Below are 21,947 nucleotides of genomic sequence, written 5' to 3' on the forward strand. Positions count from 1 at the left end.
CGGGGCCCCAGCTACTGCGGAGAGGCCACTGGGACGTCTCCTGTGCAAAACGATGACACGGAATCCCACTTGTAGCTCCGAAAAGTACAACCCCCTCGGTGCCGACCAGAGGATGACGGACGTACGCGGCGTGGCCCCGGCGGGAGCTGCTGAGGTGACACCTGCACGTCACCGAGCACCTCCGATCCCGCACAGGAAGCCAGGCCCCGAAAGGCAGGTGCCTGCCCTGCCCCCGCGGTGATTTGGAAAGGACGAGAGGGCGTCTCCCACCCGCAGGTCTGACCCGAACCTCAGCACCAGCACCATGCGAGTGCGGAGTGAGGAACACGCGCCCCAGGACGGAAGGAACAAACGGAGGGGCGTGTCAGGGTACCTTTCAGACACGTCTCCCCGCCTGGGCTGAGGCGGCTTCTGTGCGGCTGAGAGCACGGGGACGGGCTCCCCACACCTGGACAGCGAGGCAGGTGGCCAGCGTCTGCTTTAAATCAGCATTTTGAGTAGCCATTTCCCCCTGAAATCACCATCCTTTCTCACCCTGATCTGGGCGCGCGCCGCTAGGGGTGAGACCCTCAGGAATGGGCCTGCCCTCCGACCGTCTTCACTCCTCCAGCAGCCAGCACATCCCCTTCGCACGGCCCAGGAACCCAACTACCCTCCTGCACGACCTCCTTTGAGCAGACTTCACGCGCTTCTGGAATCCTAGACAGCTCACCACGACAGAGGACTCATTGTTTAGAGAACCAACGATCAAGCACACTACACTTACATGTCACGGATATAACCTGCATCTTCATATTTAATTTTATGTGGGGTGTGTGTGAGCGTGTGCATGTGCATGGGTTGTGTATGTGACTGTATGTGTGTGACTGTTGTGTGTCTGTATGTGTGTGACTGTTGTGTGAGTGTATGTGTGAGTGTGTATGTGACTGTTGTTTGTGTGTGTCTTTTGTGTGTTGTGTGTTTGTGCATATTTTGTGTTGTGAGTGTGTGCATATGTGTGTGAGAGTGTGGTGTGAGTGTATGTGTGAGAGTGTGCGTGTGACTATTGTGTGAGTGTTCATTCATGTTGTATGTTTTTGTGTGTGCACATGTGTGAGTATGTTGTGTGAATATATGTATGAGTGTGACTGTTGTGTGTGTGCATATGTGTGTGAGAGTGTGGTGTGAGTGTGTGTGTTCGTTCATGTTGTATGTTTTTGTGTGTGCAGATGTGTGAGTATGTTGTGTGAGTATATGTATGAGTGTGACTGTTGTGTGTGTGCATGTGTGTGAATATGTGTATGTGTGTGAACAGTGGTGAGACACGGAGGCCTTGGGAACATCGCTTCCCAGCGGTTCCATGTGCGGAACGTTTGGAAAGTCTTTCAAGGAGGCGTGCAGCTGGACTGCATTCCCCAAGGGCTCCCCCGTCGGAACCACGTCCTCGCTGCTCACAGGAAGGGTCTCCCTGGTGTGAGGGCGGTTCCCGGGCACTGCCCCGCCCCTGCCTCCAGGACTCAGTATCCTAGGACATACACCAGTCAGCCTCCCTGCGCCTGTGCCTGCGCCCGTGCCCGCGGGAGGGCAGGCCTGGCTCTGTAGTCTCTAACTGCCCCCTAGCAGCGGGCTCGCTCCCTGGAGGCTCTCCTCTCGCCTCAGAGCTTGGTAGTCAGGCTGAAAGCACAGGGGACGGACCTGCTGGAAGGTGGGTAACTGGGTGGCCCTAGCGCGGAGCCACAGCCCGGCACAGCCTGCTCACAGCGCCTGTAGATTCCTGTGGCTCTGCCCGTGTCCCAGCGTCTCTCCTGGTGCAGCATGCCAGGTCCCAAAGCGGGAGACCGTGAGCGCGGCACCCCAATGGCCTCTTCTGCCACACGCCTCTCCCTCCTCCAGGACGTGGCCGCAGGGCCTCTGCCTGACGGGCCTCCCGTTTGCTCAGTGCCCGCCCTCTCACTCCGCTAAGGGGGCCGGCTGACCCACGTGCACCTCTCACTGCCGTGGGGCCTCGGGGACGATCTGTGTCCCAAGTGGGTGGTGAGTGTAAAGTGACTGAAGCTGCCAGGCGTCACCAGGGACTGTGGTCGTGTAGCAGCGGCAGCACACGCGTCAGGACCTGCGCTGCAGCCAACCCCACAGAGGGGGTCGCCCGAGGAGGATAACCGAGGGGGTCGCCGAGGAGGCCTCTGTGCCCTGCGACAGTGACCTTCCTGGCGCAGAAAGGACGCCTGCAAGTGGGTGGCAGCACTTGCACTTCTGTCATTTCTCCCGCACGCACGGACTGGGCCCCTAGAAACGCCGCTCCGAAATCGCCCGGGCGCCCCCAAACCTGCCCATGCCGTCATGCCGAGGCCGCCGGGAGCCCATCAAGCAGCCACTTGCCCGTGGACTCGGCGTCTGCACTTGGGCTCTCAGTGGGTCCAGCAATGCCGCCTGGTCTGCCCGCTGCCGCGGAGGAGCAGGGCCCGAGTGGGCCCGAAGCCGCCTCCTAGATGAGCTCATCCCTGCACCTCTTGGCCGGAAAGAGCCAAACACCCGGGAGGCAGATTCCTCTGAGCTCCTGACGGCATGTTCTCGGTCGTTAAACTTGTGGGATCAACAGACAGGATCAGTTCTTGGTTATGCGCTGGATAATCATAAACACTCGTCTGTAGCTAATTGAAGTATTCCTTTGAGTTTTATTAACTACTATTGAGTCTCTGAACAATTATTACAAACAGATGTAGCTTAAAACTTCCCTGAGCAAAATGTAATGAGAAATTCTAGTGCAAAAACACTGCTAGAGAGAAGATATTTTGCTGAGTCACATAAAATAACCAAATTCCGACCACAAGCTAATTATCCATGCTTCACATTTAGTGGAAGTACATGAAATTCTTAATTATTTTCAGCTATGAAGGAGTATTCAGAAATTACCTTTTAAAAAAGCTTACCCAGTTTAACTTAATAAAGTGTTAATGATAGGAACTCCTGACCAGAATTGGGTTTAACTCAAGCATAACAGTGAAGTGCTCCTAAGAGCAGTGATGGTTGGGACAATTTGATGACAAGCTAACGCATCAAGATGAATCAGAACCCCGTCTCCTCAAATGACAACTGGCCGTTTTGTGGTGCGTAACGAGCTGTCCGCATGTCCCATGTGGCTCCCTGCAGGTCATCGCGAGCACAAGCATCCCACGTGCTCCCCTCTGATTGGACAGTGTCTGAAACGCAGACTGTATTACAGGCGAGCCCGCCTCGCGCCCTGAGGTTGCCCACCACCCACACACAGAGCCTGGAGGAGAAAGGGAGGACGGCAATGACTGAGGGATCATCGGCTCTCTCCCCTTCATCGGGACCCTTCTCGGCCCGTCTCGGTTCTCAGGGGCTCAGAACCCCGAGCCGCATGCGGCAGCCATGCCCACTGCCTCCCCTCCCCACAAACAAGGTCAGCACTCATGGCTACGCCGCCAGCAGCGTTCGCTGGTTTGTTTAAAAAGCCTCAGGGTCCTTGCAGAGGACACTGCTCATACAACAGCAATCGTGACAAAGCCCAGAACTCGCCCCCTGGGCACCCGTGGTTGTCTGTAAAAGGACGTGACGATGCTGCCTGTCGTCATGGTGACACGGGCTCAGTTATGTTCGCCACGGCCCCCTGAGCAGACACCCCTTCCTCCGAGAAGAGACTCAGCTCCGAGAGGCAAACCTATCCTCAAGCTCCTTGATTTCAGAGCTTGGTACAAAGTCAGGTTTTCAAAGATGGAAGAAAAGCCCCACCTTCTGTGTGTGAATCAGCAGAGCTAACAGACCATGGGGTTTCCCAACACCCGGCCTCTGACCCACACGGACTCACGCCAGAGCTGCCCACCTCCAGGGCGAGAACCACCTGGGAGATGGGGGAAGAGCCAGGGACCCACGTGGTGGAGGGTCCGCCCCCTGTTTGCCCTGGGGAGCGCTGGGAGAGCTGAGGGGCTAAGGGATGTGCAGGGGTTTCAACCCAGGGTTCCCACGTCAGAGGCCCCTGTCCGCCCAAGTTTTGCCTTTCACTCTTGAGACTGGAACCTAGACCTACAGTGAAGGCAAAACATGGCTGTGACAGGGAGCAAGCAGGTGCACTGACAGCCACTGGCAGCCCAATCTGGAGGCCACGGCACGGCACAGCACATCGTGGCACGGCTTCCGGCCTCCGGAGGAACGCACGTGTGAGCAGGTGCGCCGCTCCATGCTCCCTCCCCGCCAGCCTCCCGTCTTCATCCATCCGACGTGCCCGACTCTGGGCTTTGCCATCTGCGTTACAGAATGTCCTGCACTTACTTTTCTTGGGGGAGGGTGCACACAGGAAGCAGGGGGAGGGGGAGGGTGCACACAGGAAGCGGGGGGAGGGGGAGGGTGCACACAGGAAGTAGGGGGAGGGGAGGGTGCACACAGGAAGTGGGGGGAGGGGAGGGTGCACACCGGCGAAACTTGGAATAAAACGAGCAGCGCCTGAGTGCCTTGGCCCGTGTAACGGCCTGCAATGCCGGCACCGTGGCTCTCCGCTCGGTTCGTGTCTCACAGGACTGCGTGATTAGCTCTGGGGGCTTCCCTGGGGCGCGTCCGTGCTGCACGTCAGTAAGCCCACCTCCCCGGGCAGTGAGTGTTTCATGCACAGCAGACGCCATCTGCGTCCCGCTGTGCCACTGCGGTGGGTGTCGGTGCTTTCACGGAGTCAGCACTCCTTAGGTGGACAAGCCCCGCCTGCTTCTGTTGCCTCAGTGACCTCCAAGACCAGCCCACCCCTAAGGAACCCACTCCTCCGAGGCCGGGGAGGCCTGGGCTGGGTTCCCGAGGGCCAGGGAGAACTGGACCCCAGCCCGTGCAACCCAGCCCCACGGCGCCCATCCTCTGCCCGCTGGGCCCTTCTGTCTTCCCCTCCCGACACCCCAATCCCAGGATCAGCAGAGCCAGATGGCCCCACACACCTCCCCAGGTCAGAGTTTGCTTCCGCGGGCACCGGGGACCCTCCTTCGTCCCAGCCATTCTAACCGTCCAGCCTTAGTGAGCGCGTCACCACTGGGAAACCCACCGTGAGCCCCGTGCCACGCTCATCTCCTCTTCCCGCCACTTCCTGTGTGCACCCTCCTCCCTCCACCCACTTCCTGTGTGCACCCTCCTCCCTCCCCACTTCCTATGTGCACCCTCACCCACTTCCTGTGTGCACCCTCCTCCCTCCCCACTTCCTGTGTGCACCCTTCCCCTCCCCCCGCTTCCTGTGTGCACCCTTCCCCTCCCCCCGCTTCCTGTGTGCACCCTTCCCCTCCCCCCGCTTCCTGTGTGCACCCTTCCCCTCCCCCCGCTTCCTGTGTGCACCCTTCCCCTCCCCCCACTTTCTATGTGCACCCTCCCCTCACTCCACTTCCTGTGTGCACTGTCCCCCTCCCCCTGCTTCCTATGTGCACCCTCCTCCCTCCCCCACTTCCTATGTGCACCCTTCTCCTCACCCACTACCTATGTGCACCCTCCCCTCACCCTACTTCCTGTGTGCACCCTCCCACATCCCCTTACTTCCTGTTTGCACCCTCCCCATCACCCACTTCCTGTGTGCACCCTCCTCCCTCACCCCCCTTCCTGTGCGCACCCTCTCCCTCACCCACTTCCTGTGTGCACCCTCCCCCTCATCCACTTCGTGTGCACCCTCCCCCTAACCCCACTTCCTGTGTGCACCCTCCCCCTCACCCACTTCCTGTGTGCACCCTCTCCCTCCCCTCACCCACTTCCTGTGTGCACCCTCCCCCTCACCCACTTCCTGTGTGCACCCTCTCCCTCCCCTCACCCACTTCCTGTGCGCACCCTCCCCTCACCCCACTTCCTGTGTGCACCCTCCCCCTCCCCCACTTCCTGTGTGCACCATCTCCCTCCCCTCACCCACTTCCTGTGTGCACCCTCCCCTCACCCCACTTCCTGTGCGCACCCTCCCCTCACCCCACTTCCTGTGTGCACCCTCCCCCAACCCCACTTCCTGTGTGCACCCTCTCCCTCCCCCCCCCGCCGTTTCCTGTGTGCACCCTCCCCGTCCCTCTGCTTCCTGTGTGCATCCCACTTCCCATGTGCACCCTCACCCTCCCTTCCACTTCCTGTCTGCACCCATCAGAGCTTGTAGCTCCCACTCAGTGAGTCAGACGTGAGTCCTGAGTGACTGTGAACGAGAGTCACTCTTCTGAAGATGAGGGAGAGGGTGGCGTGCGGCCCTGTCACGCTGTCACTCAGAAAGCACCGATACATGCAAACACCTGACTCCCTAGCGATGAAGCCCAGCCAGCCCAGCGTGCCATGGCGGCCCGTGATGCTCACCCCACTGACAAAGTGTCTCTTGAAATGATTTCCCCTCAAGCCGAGAGTAAAAATTCAAGCATGAGGACGAAAAAGTCAATTCTGAATGACATGCTTTTTATAGCTCACGCAGGGGAGTGACGGGGCCAGGAATTTTCCACTAGTTTCCCTGGAACGGACATGCGCGTGCAGGCGGAGGGCGGAGGGCGGGGGAGAGGCGCGGACTCCAGCACTGAGCCTGGTCCTGGGAAAATGACTCAAGGGCTTGCGCTGTCACCACAAGCATGCGGAGAATCGCACTCAGAATGCCGCCCCACGCTGCCTGGGCGTCGCGGGAACTGGGTTTTCTAAGCTATGAGCTAGTTCAGCTCGAACACACGAGGGTGGCCAGCACGCAAGCTCACGGATCACATGCAGGAACTAACCACCGATGTAACACGGCACACGTCCTGTCCCTCCACCACGCCACCGAACACCACCCAGGCACCAGGCCGTCCGGGCTGCCCGGGGCGCGCAGAGGACTCCCCAGGCCCATGTCAGCCTGCAGGAGACGCGACAACCAACCGCTCGCAGGAAACACGCTGTTTTCCTTAACGTGTCAGAAGGTGGGAACACCGTCAGGGCACGTCTTGGTGAAGATCTTAAGTTACAGCTCTGTACGCCTCACTGGCTGTCCAATAAACACACGGAGTCACGGAGATGGCAATCACGGACAGTGCGCATCTGCCCGGGGGGGGGGGCAGTTCACCCCGTGTGTGCCAGCCTCCATCTGAGATGCTGGGCGACCTGCAGGCCTGGCCACCCTTTCTCAGCAGCGTTTGCTCACGGACGGTGCCTCTGGGCCAAAAGAAACGCTGAACAGCTTACATTTATTAAGTAGTTTCGTCCTGAAATTTCGTAGCCAGTTAAACACATAAACTGAAAGAGAAAACATGAGCTTTACTTCTCTTAAGCGACCCCAGTCACTCAGAGTGAACATGGCTGCAGTGGGCACTGGCAGCTTCTCGCCCCCGGGCAGACGGAGCCTCGTCTCCAGCTCCAGCCCGACTGCCGTGCAGGCCTTGCCTCCAGGACAGCACCCAGCCCCGCTCTGCACGCCGTGGTCCGCGGGGGCTGAGCGCCATGCGAAGCTCCTGATTCTCCCAGGGCCGGCAGGTGAGGTGCTGAGGGTGACCCTTCAACCTGTAAACTGTCTCCCGGGCTCCTGAGAGGGTGCCATGGCACACAGTCTGGGAACTGTGGTAAGTGGCTGCCTTTCCCACTAGCAGCCCAGGAGGCGCTCACAGAGCCCTCGAGCGAGGACGCACCTGAGCTGACCGGACAGGACCAGCTGAGCTGGGTCCCCCGTGGGTGAGGCCCCAGGTCGCACTGGGCGATGACCTGTTCCCTGCTTCAACCCCACGCACAAATCGACTCCTTCAGGCTCTTCTCGGATGCTAAAAGCAGGAAACACTCGAACGGGAGTAACTCAAAATACGACTAAGTGCAAAAGGCTAATTCACTGACTTCACTTTCCCCGAGTCATCCGAACGTGTTCCGCCGGAGGTCAGTCAGTTCTCCCTGCCCTGGAAGGCTGCCCCGCGGCGCGGGCCGGGCGCACACGGGCACTGGCTCACTGTTTACTTTTAGGCCAACGGGAACGGCACGCAGTCTTCCGTGGTCTCCGAGGAGCCAATGCCTTTTAGGCCCGATCGGGACAGAGCCCGTGCGGGACGCTCTGCCCTCTGTGGGCGGCTGCCATGCTGCAGCCAGGCTCTGTGCAGTCACTTCCAATTCACGGGTCCGAGGTCGTCCGTTCGGACATCGGTTAGGGACAAGCAGATGAAGGCCGCGGACAGGAGAACGCCCAGCTTCGCACTGAGGGCTCCGCTGCAGGGAGGAGGCCGCAGGAGGCACACCCGGGAACACGTCAGCTGGGGAGGTCCGCGCATGTCGTCGCGTGGAAAAGGGGGTCCTCGGCGGTGAGTCCCGCGGACTCGCGAGCCCGTCCGTGGGGTCCCCGCGGCTGCTGGAACCCCTCACCCTCCTTTGGTGGCAGGAGGAGGAGGCCAGCAGGAGGCCTGCATTCTGAGGCTCTCGGGCCTCCCGAGCCCCCCACGCCGCCCTCCTCCAGGACCCGCAGGGCTGCCTCCTTGCTCCTCAGGAACCAGCCTGCCGTGAAAGCACCGTAAGAGGAGATCACGTAAGTCCCTGCAGCCGTTTCCTCTCCTCCCGACCGGCCGTGTAACTTTATTCCGTGTGGAAAGAAGGAGACAGCCTGCTCTAGAGATGGGTCTTGTCGCCAGCGGTCTACCAGGATCTGGCAAACTCACGCAATAGGAAGAGACACGGGCAGGTCGGACACAGGGACCTTCGGGGGAAGCCTGTGGCAGAGAAGGGTGAGGAGGCAGCACGCAGCTCTCTCAGCACACGGCCAGGTGTGTCCAGGTGTACTGGGGCGTGGCCGCAGGGGCGGCTGCGTGTTAATTCTCTCCTGGGAGCTCGCACTGTGACCCAGGCCTATGTCCTAACTCACAAAATGCGAGCTCAGCGATGTTACCGATTTACTGAATTCTAAAGCCCCCCCCTCCAGGGAACTGAAAATGGGGGGTATATTCGTATCTATGTCCACACGGGAAGACACGTGTTTGTAAATGTGGACGCCTCTGAAGACGTGTTTCGGTCCAACTGCCACCGTCTCCCTCTCAGTGCATCTCAATCTCAGAGGCAAGACCTTCAGTTTCATGAAAAAATAAACACCCAGCCCTGGGGCGCTCAGCGGGCCGGGCGTCGTCCATGCACCAGCAGGCGCAGGTTCAGTTCCCCGTCGGGCACACACCTGGGTTGCGGTTGGATCCCCAGTGCATGTGGGAGGCAACTGGTCGATGTTTCCCTCTCACATCCGTGCTTCTCTCTCCCTCTCCCTTCCTCTCTCTGAAATCAATGAAAATATACCCTCAGGTGAGGATTTAAATAAAGAATGCCCAGTATATTGTCGTCTGAATTCACCCACCTCTTCCCAGAGCTGCATCCCAGCCGCCCCATTTGCACTAGCCGATGGTTCTGTTCACTTGACGGAGAGAGCAGTCTTAGATCCCTTTCACCCGCATCTCTGCGCGAGAATACACCAGGAAGCAGACGATGGCCAAGGTGGACAGAGCCCACGCAAGGGGCCCACTGAGAGTGGCGTGAGTCTCCGTGGCTTTGGCTAGCGGCTGTTGGGCTCACGCTGCCCTCCTCACACACTGCCCTCCTCACGGGCACCTCTGCTTGGCCTTCCTCCAGCCCGTCAGAGCGGTCAGCCAGGGCACCAGACTGCCGAGGGGAGCTTTACCCACAGAGCCCACGCCGCGGGGCCATCTGTCCCGAGGCCCAGGCCTGTGGGAGGCACGGGGAGGCCGGGAGAACCCCTGCTCTGTCTCAGGAACTCTGGGGGGGGGGACGCGCATCCTTTCGCCCCCACCCCCACCCCTGGCCACTCCGCATGGACAGGCCCAGCGGCTCCGGCAGCACGTGGGGGTAGCTGCTCCCGCCAGCGATGCAGCCGACCCCAGCGCCTGGCGGCTTGGTGGGAACCCCGGAGTGTGGCGGGCGGTGCCCAGGGCTGCCTGACCCAGAGGGATGGAGTTCTCCTCTGTGCCAGGTGGGCGGCTCCTCAGACGGAACCGGGGCTCCCCTGGTCACCACGTGGCCCCGCTGCCGCCTCCCTGCCCGTCCGGCGGCTCCTGGGACCGCGTCCTAAGTAAACTTCCTGCATGTAGCCTGTGTCTCGGGCTCTGCGGGGGAAACCCATGCGAAGGCCGTGTGAGAATCTGAGATGGATACACACGTGGCATCTGCAGCTGCAGGCGGGTCTCACCGTTCTCGCAGAAGATGCACACACAGGGCCTCAGGCACCCGCTGCTCGGCCCCGCCCGGCCTGCAGCCGCCTGTGAAGGGGCTGTGGCCAAGCCTGAGGGGGGCGCCAGGGAGCAGAGATTCGGGTCCATGTATATGGACCCAGGAGCCTCTACAAGCTTTCGTGCCTGACACACAACACGTTTGTCACACGAATGCCCTGGTTTACACACGGTTCCTCCAATTTGTATAGATTTTAAAGGGAAAAATAGTCATTGCATCGGCAGGAAATGAGCACAATGTTTTAAGGGGGAATTACGTTTTCCCTCAGACTCTGGACTGATGGTCAGGGAAACATACAAAGAGGCAGAGCCACGTGAGTGCATGTGACGAAACCCCCAGTTAAGTAACCAAAGGACCACGGAGCCTCGGATAGAAGCGAGGACACGCATGCGACTTGCACAGGAGGAGGGGACAGACTAGCAACTAGGCCCCACTGGTGCCCGCAGCTCTGCTCCTCATGCCTCGAGTTCAAGGTCACCAGCGTGACCTTCAGTCCCTGCAGAGCAGTGTCAACGGGAAGTTGCTCCCACGTTCCCTGCAGAAAACAGCGAGAAGCACTCAGAGCCCATCAGTCTCAGGAGGCGCTCCACGAGCCGGCGCGGGTCCACGCAGCAGGGGACGGGGGCTGGCTGTGTCCTCGCCCTGCTGCCTGCCCTGCCCAGTCAGTCACCGAGGCACGGGGCTTTGGCAGGGGCTCTGGGCCACAGGACTCAGGCCTGCGAGGCGCCCCGCCTCCCCCGCCTCCCCGCAGCTCGCCTTAACCACCGCTGAGCATGTCGGTTGGCGCCGCCTGCCACCTCCCGAGGAGAACAAGAAACCTCGCGAGGAGGAGGAAAGCCCAGCTTTGCCACTTTGCAGTCTGAAGAGCTCACGACAGGGAACCCAGAACATGAGGTCAAAGCCTCCCAGTCTTCCTGGAGTCAGTCATCTCGCATTCTGGTTTCCCACAACCACCAGAGCGCGTGCTCTGCCTGCGGCCAGCTCCGCGCCTGCAGAACGCCCGCTGCAGCCTCCCAGCGAGCGAGCAGTCTCCAGTCCAGGAGGTGGGACCAGAACAAGCCCAGGTGTTCCGATGCCACAGGGGCGAGGGGTCTGACGAGGTGAGGGGGCCACAGGCGAGGGGTCGTCTCCTCTCAGGAGAGAGGACCAGGCGAAGGAGCCACAGGCCAAGGCCCAGAGGGAAGTGGCCCAGGGCCAGATGCAGCTGGAGGCAAGCTACACGGGGGAACGAGGCCGGGGTTCCAGAGCGGGAAGGGGGTGCGGCCATCCCGGGAACCAGCATGCCGCCCGCAGGCTAAGGGGCAAGGCCGCGTCTGAGCTGCCCAGGGCCAGGCCTGCACCGAGCCCGCAGCTCCCAGGTGCGCTGCGTGACAGTCCGGAAGGAAGGGTGGCAGCGTCTGGTGGAAGAAGGGAGTGTGGGGGCTACTGAGGGAGAAGAGACGAGCGTTTCTAAGTTGCAAAGCTGGAGAGTAAATGCTGCCAGTGACACAAGGTATTTGTCCGTGTGCTAGGAATCAAGTTGTTCAGGTGAGCAAAGACTAATTAGCCATTTGTACGCCATACGCGTCTCTAGAGGCAAGTGGTGGACCTTTTTAAGCTAAATGGAAAATACGGTGGCCGTTAACTGGTTCAGTAAACGTCAGGAACACACCCTGGCAGCCAGGACCCCGTGGTCGGTGAGGGACCCACATCCAAGTCTTGGGGCGCTTTTGTAAGTGTTCCCCTTTCCCAGCCAGTTTCAAGATTCCTTTCCTTTCGATAGAAAAAGCAGACAATGATCTTGGTGAGAAGGAGATAGCGAGGGAACTACTTCAACGTGTAATCAACCTGCCAGTTGCCTCGAAAATGGACTTATTTTCCTGTCAAGTTTGATCATTGCAAACACGGGGGGGGGGGGGGCGAGGGAACCCGTCAGGACGGATTTCACGTCTTAGAACAGATGTCTGTGTTAGGCGTTTATTCCGGTCCCTAGAGCGTCCACGCATCGCCAACTTGCAAAGACTGTCTGAGGTGCGACTGCCTTTGAATGAAAACGACCAAAAGGACAATCGCCGCGAAGTGCCCATGGCATTCGGGCTGCTCGCCCTCGCTCTAGGGAAGGGGACGCAGCACTAATTCCAAGAGGACAGAGTGGACGTCCACACGGCCCCTCCGACGCGTCCGTCCAGGGCCTTTCAGAGGGACTGGGACCCACAGGTCAGCACTGGGCCTAGTCACCCTCAGACATGAGGGTCGCCATTCCCGCAAGCGCCTGGCGAAGCCGCAGCCAGAGTGGGGAAGGAGCCGCCCTCGCTGGGGAGAATCCCGGCGCTCAGCGGTCCTGACTAGAGCAGCGAGTGGAAAGGCATGGGAAGGAGACGGGGGGGGGGTGGGGGTGGGGGCGTGCACGCTCTGCTGGGAGGGAGGTCTCCTGTGCCTCCTCCTTTCGTCCTGTGTCAGGACTCCCTCGCGCCAGCAGGGATTTCGCCGGGCAGGTCCCTGTACTTGTGGGCTTCCGCTGCAGACAATAAAAACCAGATGCCACACAGAAAGACGTCTCAGGGCCATAAACTGGGAAGGACGCACTGGTCCCAGCCCAGGGCCAGGGAGGTGACCAGGTGCCCCTCCCACAGGGGGGCAACCAGCAAACTGGGCCAGGCAGCTTCCCAGGGGCTCGGCCTCCAGCCCGGGATGTGCAGGGAGGTGGGGGCCACCACGAAGGTCATTTCCACACCCATTACGGCCGCCGGCGGGAGTCCCCCCTAAAAAGTTACTGCTCATCTTGGGAGGGAAACGGATGCCTTTGTCATGAAGCTCCCAGGAGTCAGGCACCAGTCCTGGATTCCAGGCGTGTCTGCTGGTGAAAACGGCCCGCCCTCCGACGGCAGGGTAGGTGGTCTCTGGTTTTCAAGGCTGCAACCCTGGGCTGTGGGAAGGCACATCATGCCAGCTGGGGGACAGGCCACCTTGGAAGGTTGTTAAAAGGCAGGAAAAGGGTGGGTGGCTGGTGGGTGAAGCGCCAGTTTGACATGCCAGCCCTCAGAGCCTCAGAGCGCCCGCCTCACACAGCACCCGGAGCCCTCAGGGAGCCCGCACACGATGCCAGGCACCCGGAGCCCTCAGAGTGCCCGCCTCACACAGCGCCCGGAGCCCTCAGAGAGCCCGCCTCACACAGCGCCCGGAGCCCTCAGAGTGCCCGCGCACGATGCCAGGCACCCGGAGTCCTGGTGGCTGAGACACGGGGAGTAACCGCGGTCACCGTGGCTGTTACTGCTTCTGACACCAAATACTTTCCTCTTCCTTCGTCGAGCGCTCTCAACTCACGCCACCCCCGTCTCCTAAAACCTTCATTCCTCTCACAGCTTCAAGTGCGAGAACACGAGTCTTTTTGAGAATCAACACAAAATGTCTAACAGTGATGGGCAACCTTTTGAGCTTGGTGTGTCAAACTTCGCCAAAAAACTGAGCATAACTTGGGTAGTGTGTCACTTTGAGGAAAAAACATTATTTCGCAAATGTTTCATCCTCGGCATGCGGCCGCCTCAGCGGCCGCGTGTCATCAGAAATGGCTACGCGTGTCAGTGCTGACACGCGTGTCATAGGTTCGCCATCACTGGTCTAACACCTGACATTTCTGTATCCAGTCCTCTTTCTCCCAAGACGTCGACTAGTTAGCAGCTGGGCCAGTGCAGAGCCAATTCCACTTCCTTTTGCTGCATAGATTGTATATAGAGACTATACACATATACGACATCCACTCACACATCAGATGTACACACACATCACACGTACACACATCATACGTACACACACATCACACGTACACACACATCACACGTACACACATCACACGTACACACACATCAGATGTACACACACATCACACGTACACACACATCTGTAATTTGCTTGAATGTAAGAAGAACCACACACACATACACACACGCTATCCATATACTTTGTCATCCTGAAAAGGTGAAAAGCAGTTGGCTTAAAAAGAATTTTGCATCTATCATTTTCAAGCTTAGACAAAGTGATGGCAATAATGCTAAGAACTTGCATTTTAAAAATTAGGTCTTTTATGTCTTTTAAAGCTCTCGAGTCTAACGTGAGTTTAGACCCAGCAGCTGCAGAATGGGGCTGGGGGAGCGCTACAGGGCTCCGTCCCCTCTGGCCACACACCAGAGGGACAGGGAGAGAACAGCTCTTATCTCGCTCGTAAGGACGGGTCAGTAAGATGGCGCCCTTTATCTGTCCTAGCTTGTACACCATCACTCGGAGCTCAGACGGAACCCAACTCCGCCGAGTGTGCCTTCCCGAGCTCCAAACTTCCCAGGATAAGTTCTTTCTAAATATTATTTTTGCTGGGTGTTAAGAGTAACCAAGATAACTTCTCTGGATGACTTATATAGCTTTAACTTTACCCTCAAAAATTCCACTATTCCCCTGGTGATGAGCGAGAGTGAGAGTGGGCGGGAAGGGAATGACAGACTTCTATGTGAAGTTCTCTTAAGCTGGGCATCAAACCATGGAAGTCTGTAAAGAGGGAAGGCCAGGATGCATTAAGATAGAGTGCCACGAAGCCGGCCAGTCATCCGGGTGACAGGCGCTGCTCTGGGGCTTTGGTGAGGTCCCTGTGAGGTGTTTGCTGGGGCTGCCCGGGAAGAGAGCCTGAGATGTTCACGCCGGTCTAGTCTATTTCACTCACACGGAGAGGCCAAGGCCGCAACATGGTTCTACAAACAGTCAGAGCCCAGCGTTGGCCAGGTTCACACCCTGGATCTGCCCAGCGGCCCAGGGAGAGTCAGGGGCGCCCGGGAAGCATCCAGATGTGTGTGTGCACGTGCGTGTGTACGTGCATGCTCCGTGAGTGGGGACAGTGCATGGCAAGCCAGCCCAGGGAGCCAGGAGCACAGCTTCAAGGAGCATCCTGAGGCCTAACACGACCCGAGTCACCGTTTACAACTCGCTCCAGGAGGAGCTCCCGCCTGCCTACCTGCACCCCCAGGCAGGCGCACGGAGGGCCGGGCGCCCCCACCTGCACCCCCAGGCAGGCGCACGGAGGGCCGGGCGCCCCCACCTGCACCCCCAGGCAGGCGCACGGAGGGCCGGGCGCCCCCACCTGCACCCCCAGGCAGGCGCACGGAGGGCCGGGCGCCCCCACCTGCACCCACAGGCAGGCGCACGGAGGGCCGGGCAGGCACCAGGAGGAGAACCCCTGGCCTGGGACTGCCTAGTGAAAGGATTCTTGGGGGTTTTATATTTTTATTTTTATTTAAAAAAATATATTTTATTGATTTTTTACAGAGAGGGAGAGGGATAAAGAGTTAGAAACATGGATGAGAGAGAAACATCGATCAGCTGCCTCCTGCACACCTCCTACCGGGGATGTATCCGCAACCAAGGAACATGCCCCTGACCGGAATCGAACCTGGGACCTTTCAGTCCGCAGGCCGACGCTCTATCCACTGAGCCACTACAGTCAGGGCTCTTGGTGGTTTTAGAGAAAGGCATGATAAGCAGTTTTGTGATCAAATTTTACTCATTCAACTTAACAAGAAGCACTTGAGCTCTAACCACGTGATAAAAAGACAGAACCAGGGTGTCTGTCCTCCTGACCGTGCAGGGTGGACCCCTGAGTGGACTGTGGCCCCATCACTGGTCGTCACAGAACACAAGGAAGAAAGGAAACGGACCTTCAGGGCCTGAGTGACGCGCACACTGGCTTCCACGCTCAGCTCAGCTCTGAGGAAGCAGCCCGGTGCCCGGGGCACAGGGGGATGCCAGGCTGTGGCACCCACACACCGAACCTTAATCCGCCGTAAAAAGGACGGAATCTTACCCTTCGCAGCCGCCTGGGTGGACCTAGAGGGTGTGGCTGAGGGAGATAAAGTCAGACAGACAAATGCCAGATGGTTTCACTCAGAGGTGGAATCTAAAGAGTAAAATAAACAAACAAGACAGACTCAGAGACACAGAGCAGACTGATGGCGGGGGGCGAGGGCACTGAGTGAAAAGGTGAGGGATTGAGCAGCACACACTGGGGTTACGGACATCGAGGGGATGTAAGCGCAGCACAGGGAACAGCCAATGACGCGGGAACAACTAGGCACAGTGCCAGGTGGGCACAGACCCGCCATCGGGGTCACTCTGTAAAGCACTTTGTAAACAGTCCTCGGACCCATCAGAAACTACTTTGTACATGAGGACCCGGGGCCCGAAGGTAAGCCGCCTCCTGATCACAGGCTGCAGCGTGGGGAGCAGGCGCCCCTGCCCGACCCCATGGCCTGGCGCCCGCTGTCCTGCGTGGACAGTTCCCTATGTCACTCGGCAGCCGAGCTAGCACCCCACACCCACACCCACGGGAGGGAGACGGGTGCTCACCCGCACGGCAACTCGGGCAGGGAGGCGAGGAGCACTGGGGTGGGGTGGGGCTGGAACTGGTGCGTGAAGCGATGGAACTGAGACGTGCACCCGGGCACCGGCTGGGGAACCTGAGCTGCCTGATGTGTGATGAACTCCGTGAGGGGGCGCGCTCAGAACGTGAGGGGTCCTGACAGTCCGGGCAAGGCCGAAGGCGGCCTCCCCGCTCCGTCTGAGGCATCTGAACTCTGCATTCTGGGAAACAGATCTACAACGTGGCACAAACAACGCTTCTCAGGGCCAACTTTCCATTCCCTACAGCACAGGGACCCAGCGGCAGCGGGCAGAGGGCGTGGCAGGGCGACCCTGGGGTCCCTCCCGGACACCCCGTCGCTGTGCGCCCCGCGCGTGGCCTCGCTCCCTCCGCCTGCCGCGGGGTGGAAGCCTAGTTGGCCTCCTATGCACGCACGATGCCTCGTATTTGACTGCTAGTGGCTAAGGTTCCGCCCGACTAACGCCCCGCCCCGCCCGTGCCCACAGCTGGAGAGCTACATCCAGGACAGCATGCGCAGGGGCGTGGCCGCGCTGCAGCAGAGCGCTGCGCACAACCAGACGGCCGCGATGATGGAGATCGGCTCCAGCCTCCTCAACCAGACGGCCGCGCAGACGCGCAAGCTGACAGACGTCGAGGCCCAGGTGAGTGATGCGGGGACAGGCGGTCCACCAGGCAACAGCCCGAGATGGCGCACGCGACCACGAAAGCCCAGTGGGCAAGTGGAGGCAGGACGGGGGGGGTGGGGGGAGGACGCGGTAAGCACTCAGGCCCAGACCGGGATGTGGCATCGGGACCGCATCCTCGCGGTTAGCGCTGAGGTGAAGGGATCTGTCCCACCAGGGGCCGCGCCGTGCTCCTGTCCCACACACGCGTGCCTCTCGTGCTTCTGGGCCCTCGAGGTCTCCTCCTCCCAGCCCTTAGCTGCTCGTGCAGAGAACGAGGCCCCGGGCAGAGGCTAGAACTGCTCTCCATCAGACCTCAGGGCAAAACCTCCATCTCGGGGAACTGTCCCATCGCTTGTGGTAGAAGACTGTGCCATTCCTGGTGTGAGTTACACAATTTGTCCTACCGGTTCACACAGTCACGGTCTGACTTGGCAAAGAGGCAGACGGGGGAGCAGGGAGACAGAGAGATAGATGGACAGAGGGATCAGGGAGGACAGAGAGGCAGACAGAGGGAGCAGGCAGGACAGAGAGACAGACAGACGGACAGAGGGAGCAGGGAGACAGAGAGACAGACAGAGGGAGCAGGGAGCACAGACAGACAGATGGACAGAGGGAGCAGGCAGGACAGAGAGACAGACAGACGGACAGAGGGAGCAGGGAGCACAGACAGACAGACAAAGGGAGCAGGCATGGGGGCTCACTCCGCCGGGAGCCAGGCTCTCTGATGGTCCCGGCTCCACGTGGCTGGATGAATAGCTGAGCGAGGCCCTGGGCTCTGGGACCTCAGCCGTGTGGCTATGGATGAGGCAGGGTCACAGGAATGACTGCTAAGTCCCCTTTCAGCTTTAAGAGTCTGTGAGCTAATGGTTAACAGTAGAAAAGACCTTGAAACACGAAAATATTAAAAGAATAACTGCAAAAGAGTAAAACAAAATTCATGGAGCCGCCAGCGGCACACACAGGACAGCAGGTGAGCGTGGGGGAAGAGCTTCGGGAAGAACCTGTGGCGCCCCCCCGCCCCCCGCCCCCTGCGAGTGCTCCCGGCTCCCAGGCCCGCTCCCCTCCGGGCTGCTGGGCGAGCACCTTCCTGCTCTGAGGATCCGTGATGCTCAGGAGAGACCAGCAGCTCTAATGCAGGCACGTCCCACGCACGTCCCAGTGGGAGTGGCCGTCTCAGCTCGGGGGCCAGCCAGGAGGTAGGAGCCTCACCTTCCCCCTGAGCTGGGCCACCTGTCCCCCTGGCAGCTGACGGCAGGGAACAGGAAAACAGGGTGGTGGGAGAAGCACAGGTCAGCTCACGTGAGGACGGGTAAGAGTGACCTGCTGACCTCATCTTCCCACAACCTCAGACAGTTTAGGGAAAACAGGAGCATGTACACGATGGGTCACAAGGTACCAAAAAGGGTAATCCACAGAGGTGATAAAAGGTAAGAATGAAAACGTGTAAAACTTTTAACGGGAAAGTGTCAGCACACCCAGTCCGTTATTACAACAAACGGTCGTGACGAAGCCACGCTGCCGCTTCTGATGGAAGGCTGGTGGGTGTGGGCTCGCCCGATGTGCCCGGAAGGTGACAGCAATGAGTGGCAGAGCAGCCGGGACGCACACCTCCCTACATCCTGTGCAAGACCTGCCGGCGCTTCATAAGCCTTTGTGGTCGGGGCCGTGAAGCCACACGTCACAGGATCCAGCTGGGAGCACGGCGGACGGCTGGAGAGCAAACAGCCATGTCCAGGTGGACACGTGAGAACGCGGCCCGAGCCGGGGCTGCGCGGCGCACTGTGTCACCAGCAGTGACCGTGCGAGGCAGGGTTGAGTCCAAGCATGGACGCTGCTGTACCAAGTGTGACTCCTCGAGCCTGTGAGACGACAACGGGACAGGGGCAGCGGCGGCCTGGGATCCTGGACTCAGTGACCGACAGGCACCCGCAGCCGGAGGCCCCGCAGGCGACGAAGCATTGCGCTGGGTCCTGGGCGAGGAGGGACACGCACGCCACCCTCCGCACCCCCCCCCCCCCCACGGTCCTCTGGGCCTTCGGAGTTTCCATTCCCTCTTAGCAAGAGCCCAAACAGAATGCTTGGGCCACAGAGGGAAGTGTTTGGTTCAAGCCCCGCCCCAGGCTGGCCAGTGCCCGCGTGGCCACCGAGGAGAGGGCCCGGCCTGCCCTCCTCCAGCCGCGACTCAGGCTGGGCCGGCCCTGCCCTGCCCACGGCCTTTCATGAATGTCAGGGCCCCGAGCAAACAATGCTCCCCTCAGTCAAGAACCCCGGTTCCTGCGCAGCCATTCCGCCCACACTTCCACGTGACTGCGCATCCCGAAAGGCCACGCCACACGGGAGCGAGCAATGGATCCTTCCTGCCGCAAGGCAGGCAAACGCGAACGCACGTGTCCTTGGGCCGCGGTGGGGCCGTGGCAATGCGTGCGGCGGGGCTCCGCATTCCCCCGTGGGCTGTCTCCTGACGGCTGACGCCAGGTGTAGAACCGGAAAAAGAAACGGAAGAGGAAGAAGACGCTAACCACGAGACCACCAGCGACGAGGAGACGGGGAAACGAGCTGTGGCGAATGGAGCAGGTGGCGTCCGCCCAGCGTGGCCGCGGACAAGGGGAGGCAGGGCCTTTGTGTCACAATTCCCGGCATTTGGGTGAGCGTTTCACACCCACCGCCTCACTGAGCACGGCCAACACGGCAGGACAAGGAAACTAGCGCTGTTATCTGACACAAACACCACTGTCCGGAACGGGCAGACACTCTCCCAATAAAGCACACCCTGACGTAACCGGGAAACCACGCCTCTGACCCCGTAGGCACGGGGTGAACGCGCACTCTAGGGCTGGATCCCCGCCCGGGGGCTCAGGGTCCCAGTGAAAGCTGACCGGCGGGCGTCTGCTGTGTCACATGCAGGTGCTGAACCAGACGACGAGGCTCGAGCTCCAGCTTCTGGAACATTCCCTGTCCACCAACAAACTGGAGAAACAGATCCTGGACCAGACCAGTGAAATAAACAAGCTGCAGGATAAGAACAGGTAAGAAAAGCACAAATAATGTATAATTTGAAAAAGCAAGTCAATTTTTAATCCAAGTATTTTTCTTAAATGTTTCAAATTTTCGCTTCTGCAAAGCGGGAAACACACGTTCGAGACCCATCACTGAGCCGGGTCTCGCTAGGCGCATCGTGCCGAGGCCTCTTGAACAGGCTGCGCGGTCACTCGCCGACGACGCCGGGGGCAGCGTGTGCCGCACTGGCCAGCCTGCTGACACACCCAGGAGGGGCCTGTCCCGCTTTGTTTTATTTACTGCGCCACGGTGCTCGCACCCTCGGGCACGGCACCCAGCGCCCTCCGTGTAAAGATCTGTCCAGTCACTGCCACTTCCCCGAGAAGTGGGACCCGCCTCCCGAGCTCAGACACCGCTCAGCCCTTCACGAACGGCCCGCACGCTGCTCAGTCAGCTGGAGCGCTTTCAAACGCAGTCATGACTGCACCCCTTTAACTGCCGCTGACTGGGTGGTTCTGGGTGTGAAAGCTGGACAAGCACGGGCCGGGGACCCAGCCGCCCTGGGCTGGCGTGCGTCCTGCCTCATCTTGCTATAGGCTCTCCATTCCTTCACACTCTTTCCCGAACAGCTTCGCTGCCCCCATTTACTCTGCTTTCCCAGGTGCTCACCCAGTTTGTGAAATAAGATGTAAACATCACAGTATTTACTGAAAGACGTCCAGTTCAGCCCCGCGCTGTTCAAGGGCCACGGTGTTTGATTTCCTTTCATTAGAAGTGCCGGTGCGGCTCACCGAGCTGATGTCAGCCAGCGCTGCTCTGACTAGGACGGGCGACCTGGAGCGCTGGGAGGACCCAGGCTGGCGTGGCCCCTGCGTTTGCGAGGAGGCCTTTTACATCAGGATGCGACTGCCTCTGCAGCTGTGCTGGTCTAGCTCAGGGAGAAATCAACTAGTTTCCTGAGAAAACGCATGCCCGTGTGTCCCCACATCCACGCACGCGCTGGGCCATGTGACCGCCCATCTCTCACGCCCCCCCCTCCCCCGGGGGAACAGTGAAAACAAAGGAGGGCGCATGCTGTGCAGGCGGCAGAGGCAGGGACCAGTGCCCGCAGGAGGCTCCAAAGCTGAGCCTGAGCGGGCGCTGGCAATGACGCCAGGCAGAAGGCCACGCTTGGCGCATTTACCTCCGTTACCTTCTGCTGTGGTGAGTCACCTGGTTTTCATTAAGGATGGTGACGTACAACTGACAACGACTTGGCTGATGTCAAGGAAACTGTTAAGGGATGACCACTGAAAAGGATGTGGGAAACGGGTGCAAGCCGAGTGCACGTGACCGCGTGGAGAAACGGGCTGCTTGCTGGCGAGGCGCGGACAGGGGCTACTGTCCTGGTTCCCAGGGACCGAGGGCTGGGGTGCAGTTACCAGATACAACCGGGTGTCTGACGATAACTGTGCATACGGGATGCTAACGCTGCCAGAGAAGGCTTTACTGGGTGGTCAGTTCCGTGGCTGAGTCATGTCCCAGGGGTAAAGATGGAGATGTTACTGCCCCAAAAGAAGCACACTGAGTCAGACCACAGAGCAGAAGGGCCTCCGAGGCCACATACCTCGCGCCTTCGTTTATAACATGACTGTGCACCGTGATGTTCTGTGACAGGCAGGGCATTACTGAGAGCCAGAGAGCGCAAGGCCTGCCAGGTAACAGGCGAGGTCACGTGAGGAGGGAGGGGCTCAGCCTGCTCTTCC

General features: G+C 59.7%; 2 protein-coding genes across 3 annotated transcripts in view; one reads left to right on the plus strand and one right to left on the minus strand.

The window, feature by feature from the left end:
- Positions 1-21,947, minus strand: part of MCPH1 (microcephalin 1) — a 106,643-nt gene that overhangs the window by 27,669 nt on the left and 57,027 nt on the right. The window lies entirely within an intron of this gene.
- ANGPT2 (angiopoietin 2) overlaps positions 1-21,947 on the plus strand; it is a 44,083-nt gene that overhangs the window by 6,139 nt on the left and 15,997 nt on the right. The window contains exons 2-3 of the mRNA XM_079779012.1: positions 17,026-17,181; positions 20,110-20,231. Coding sequence (XP_079635138.1) covers positions 17,026-17,181; positions 20,110-20,231 — 278 coding nt within the window. The remainder of the gene's footprint in view (positions 1-17,025; positions 17,182-20,109; positions 20,232-21,947) is intronic.

The sequence above is a fragment of the Cnephaeus nilssonii genome (assembly GCF_951640355.1).
Source record: "Cnephaeus nilssonii genome assembly, chromosome: 8".
Taxonomy (NCBI): domain Eukaryota; kingdom Metazoa; phylum Chordata; class Mammalia; order Chiroptera; family Vespertilionidae; genus Cnephaeus; species Cnephaeus nilssonii.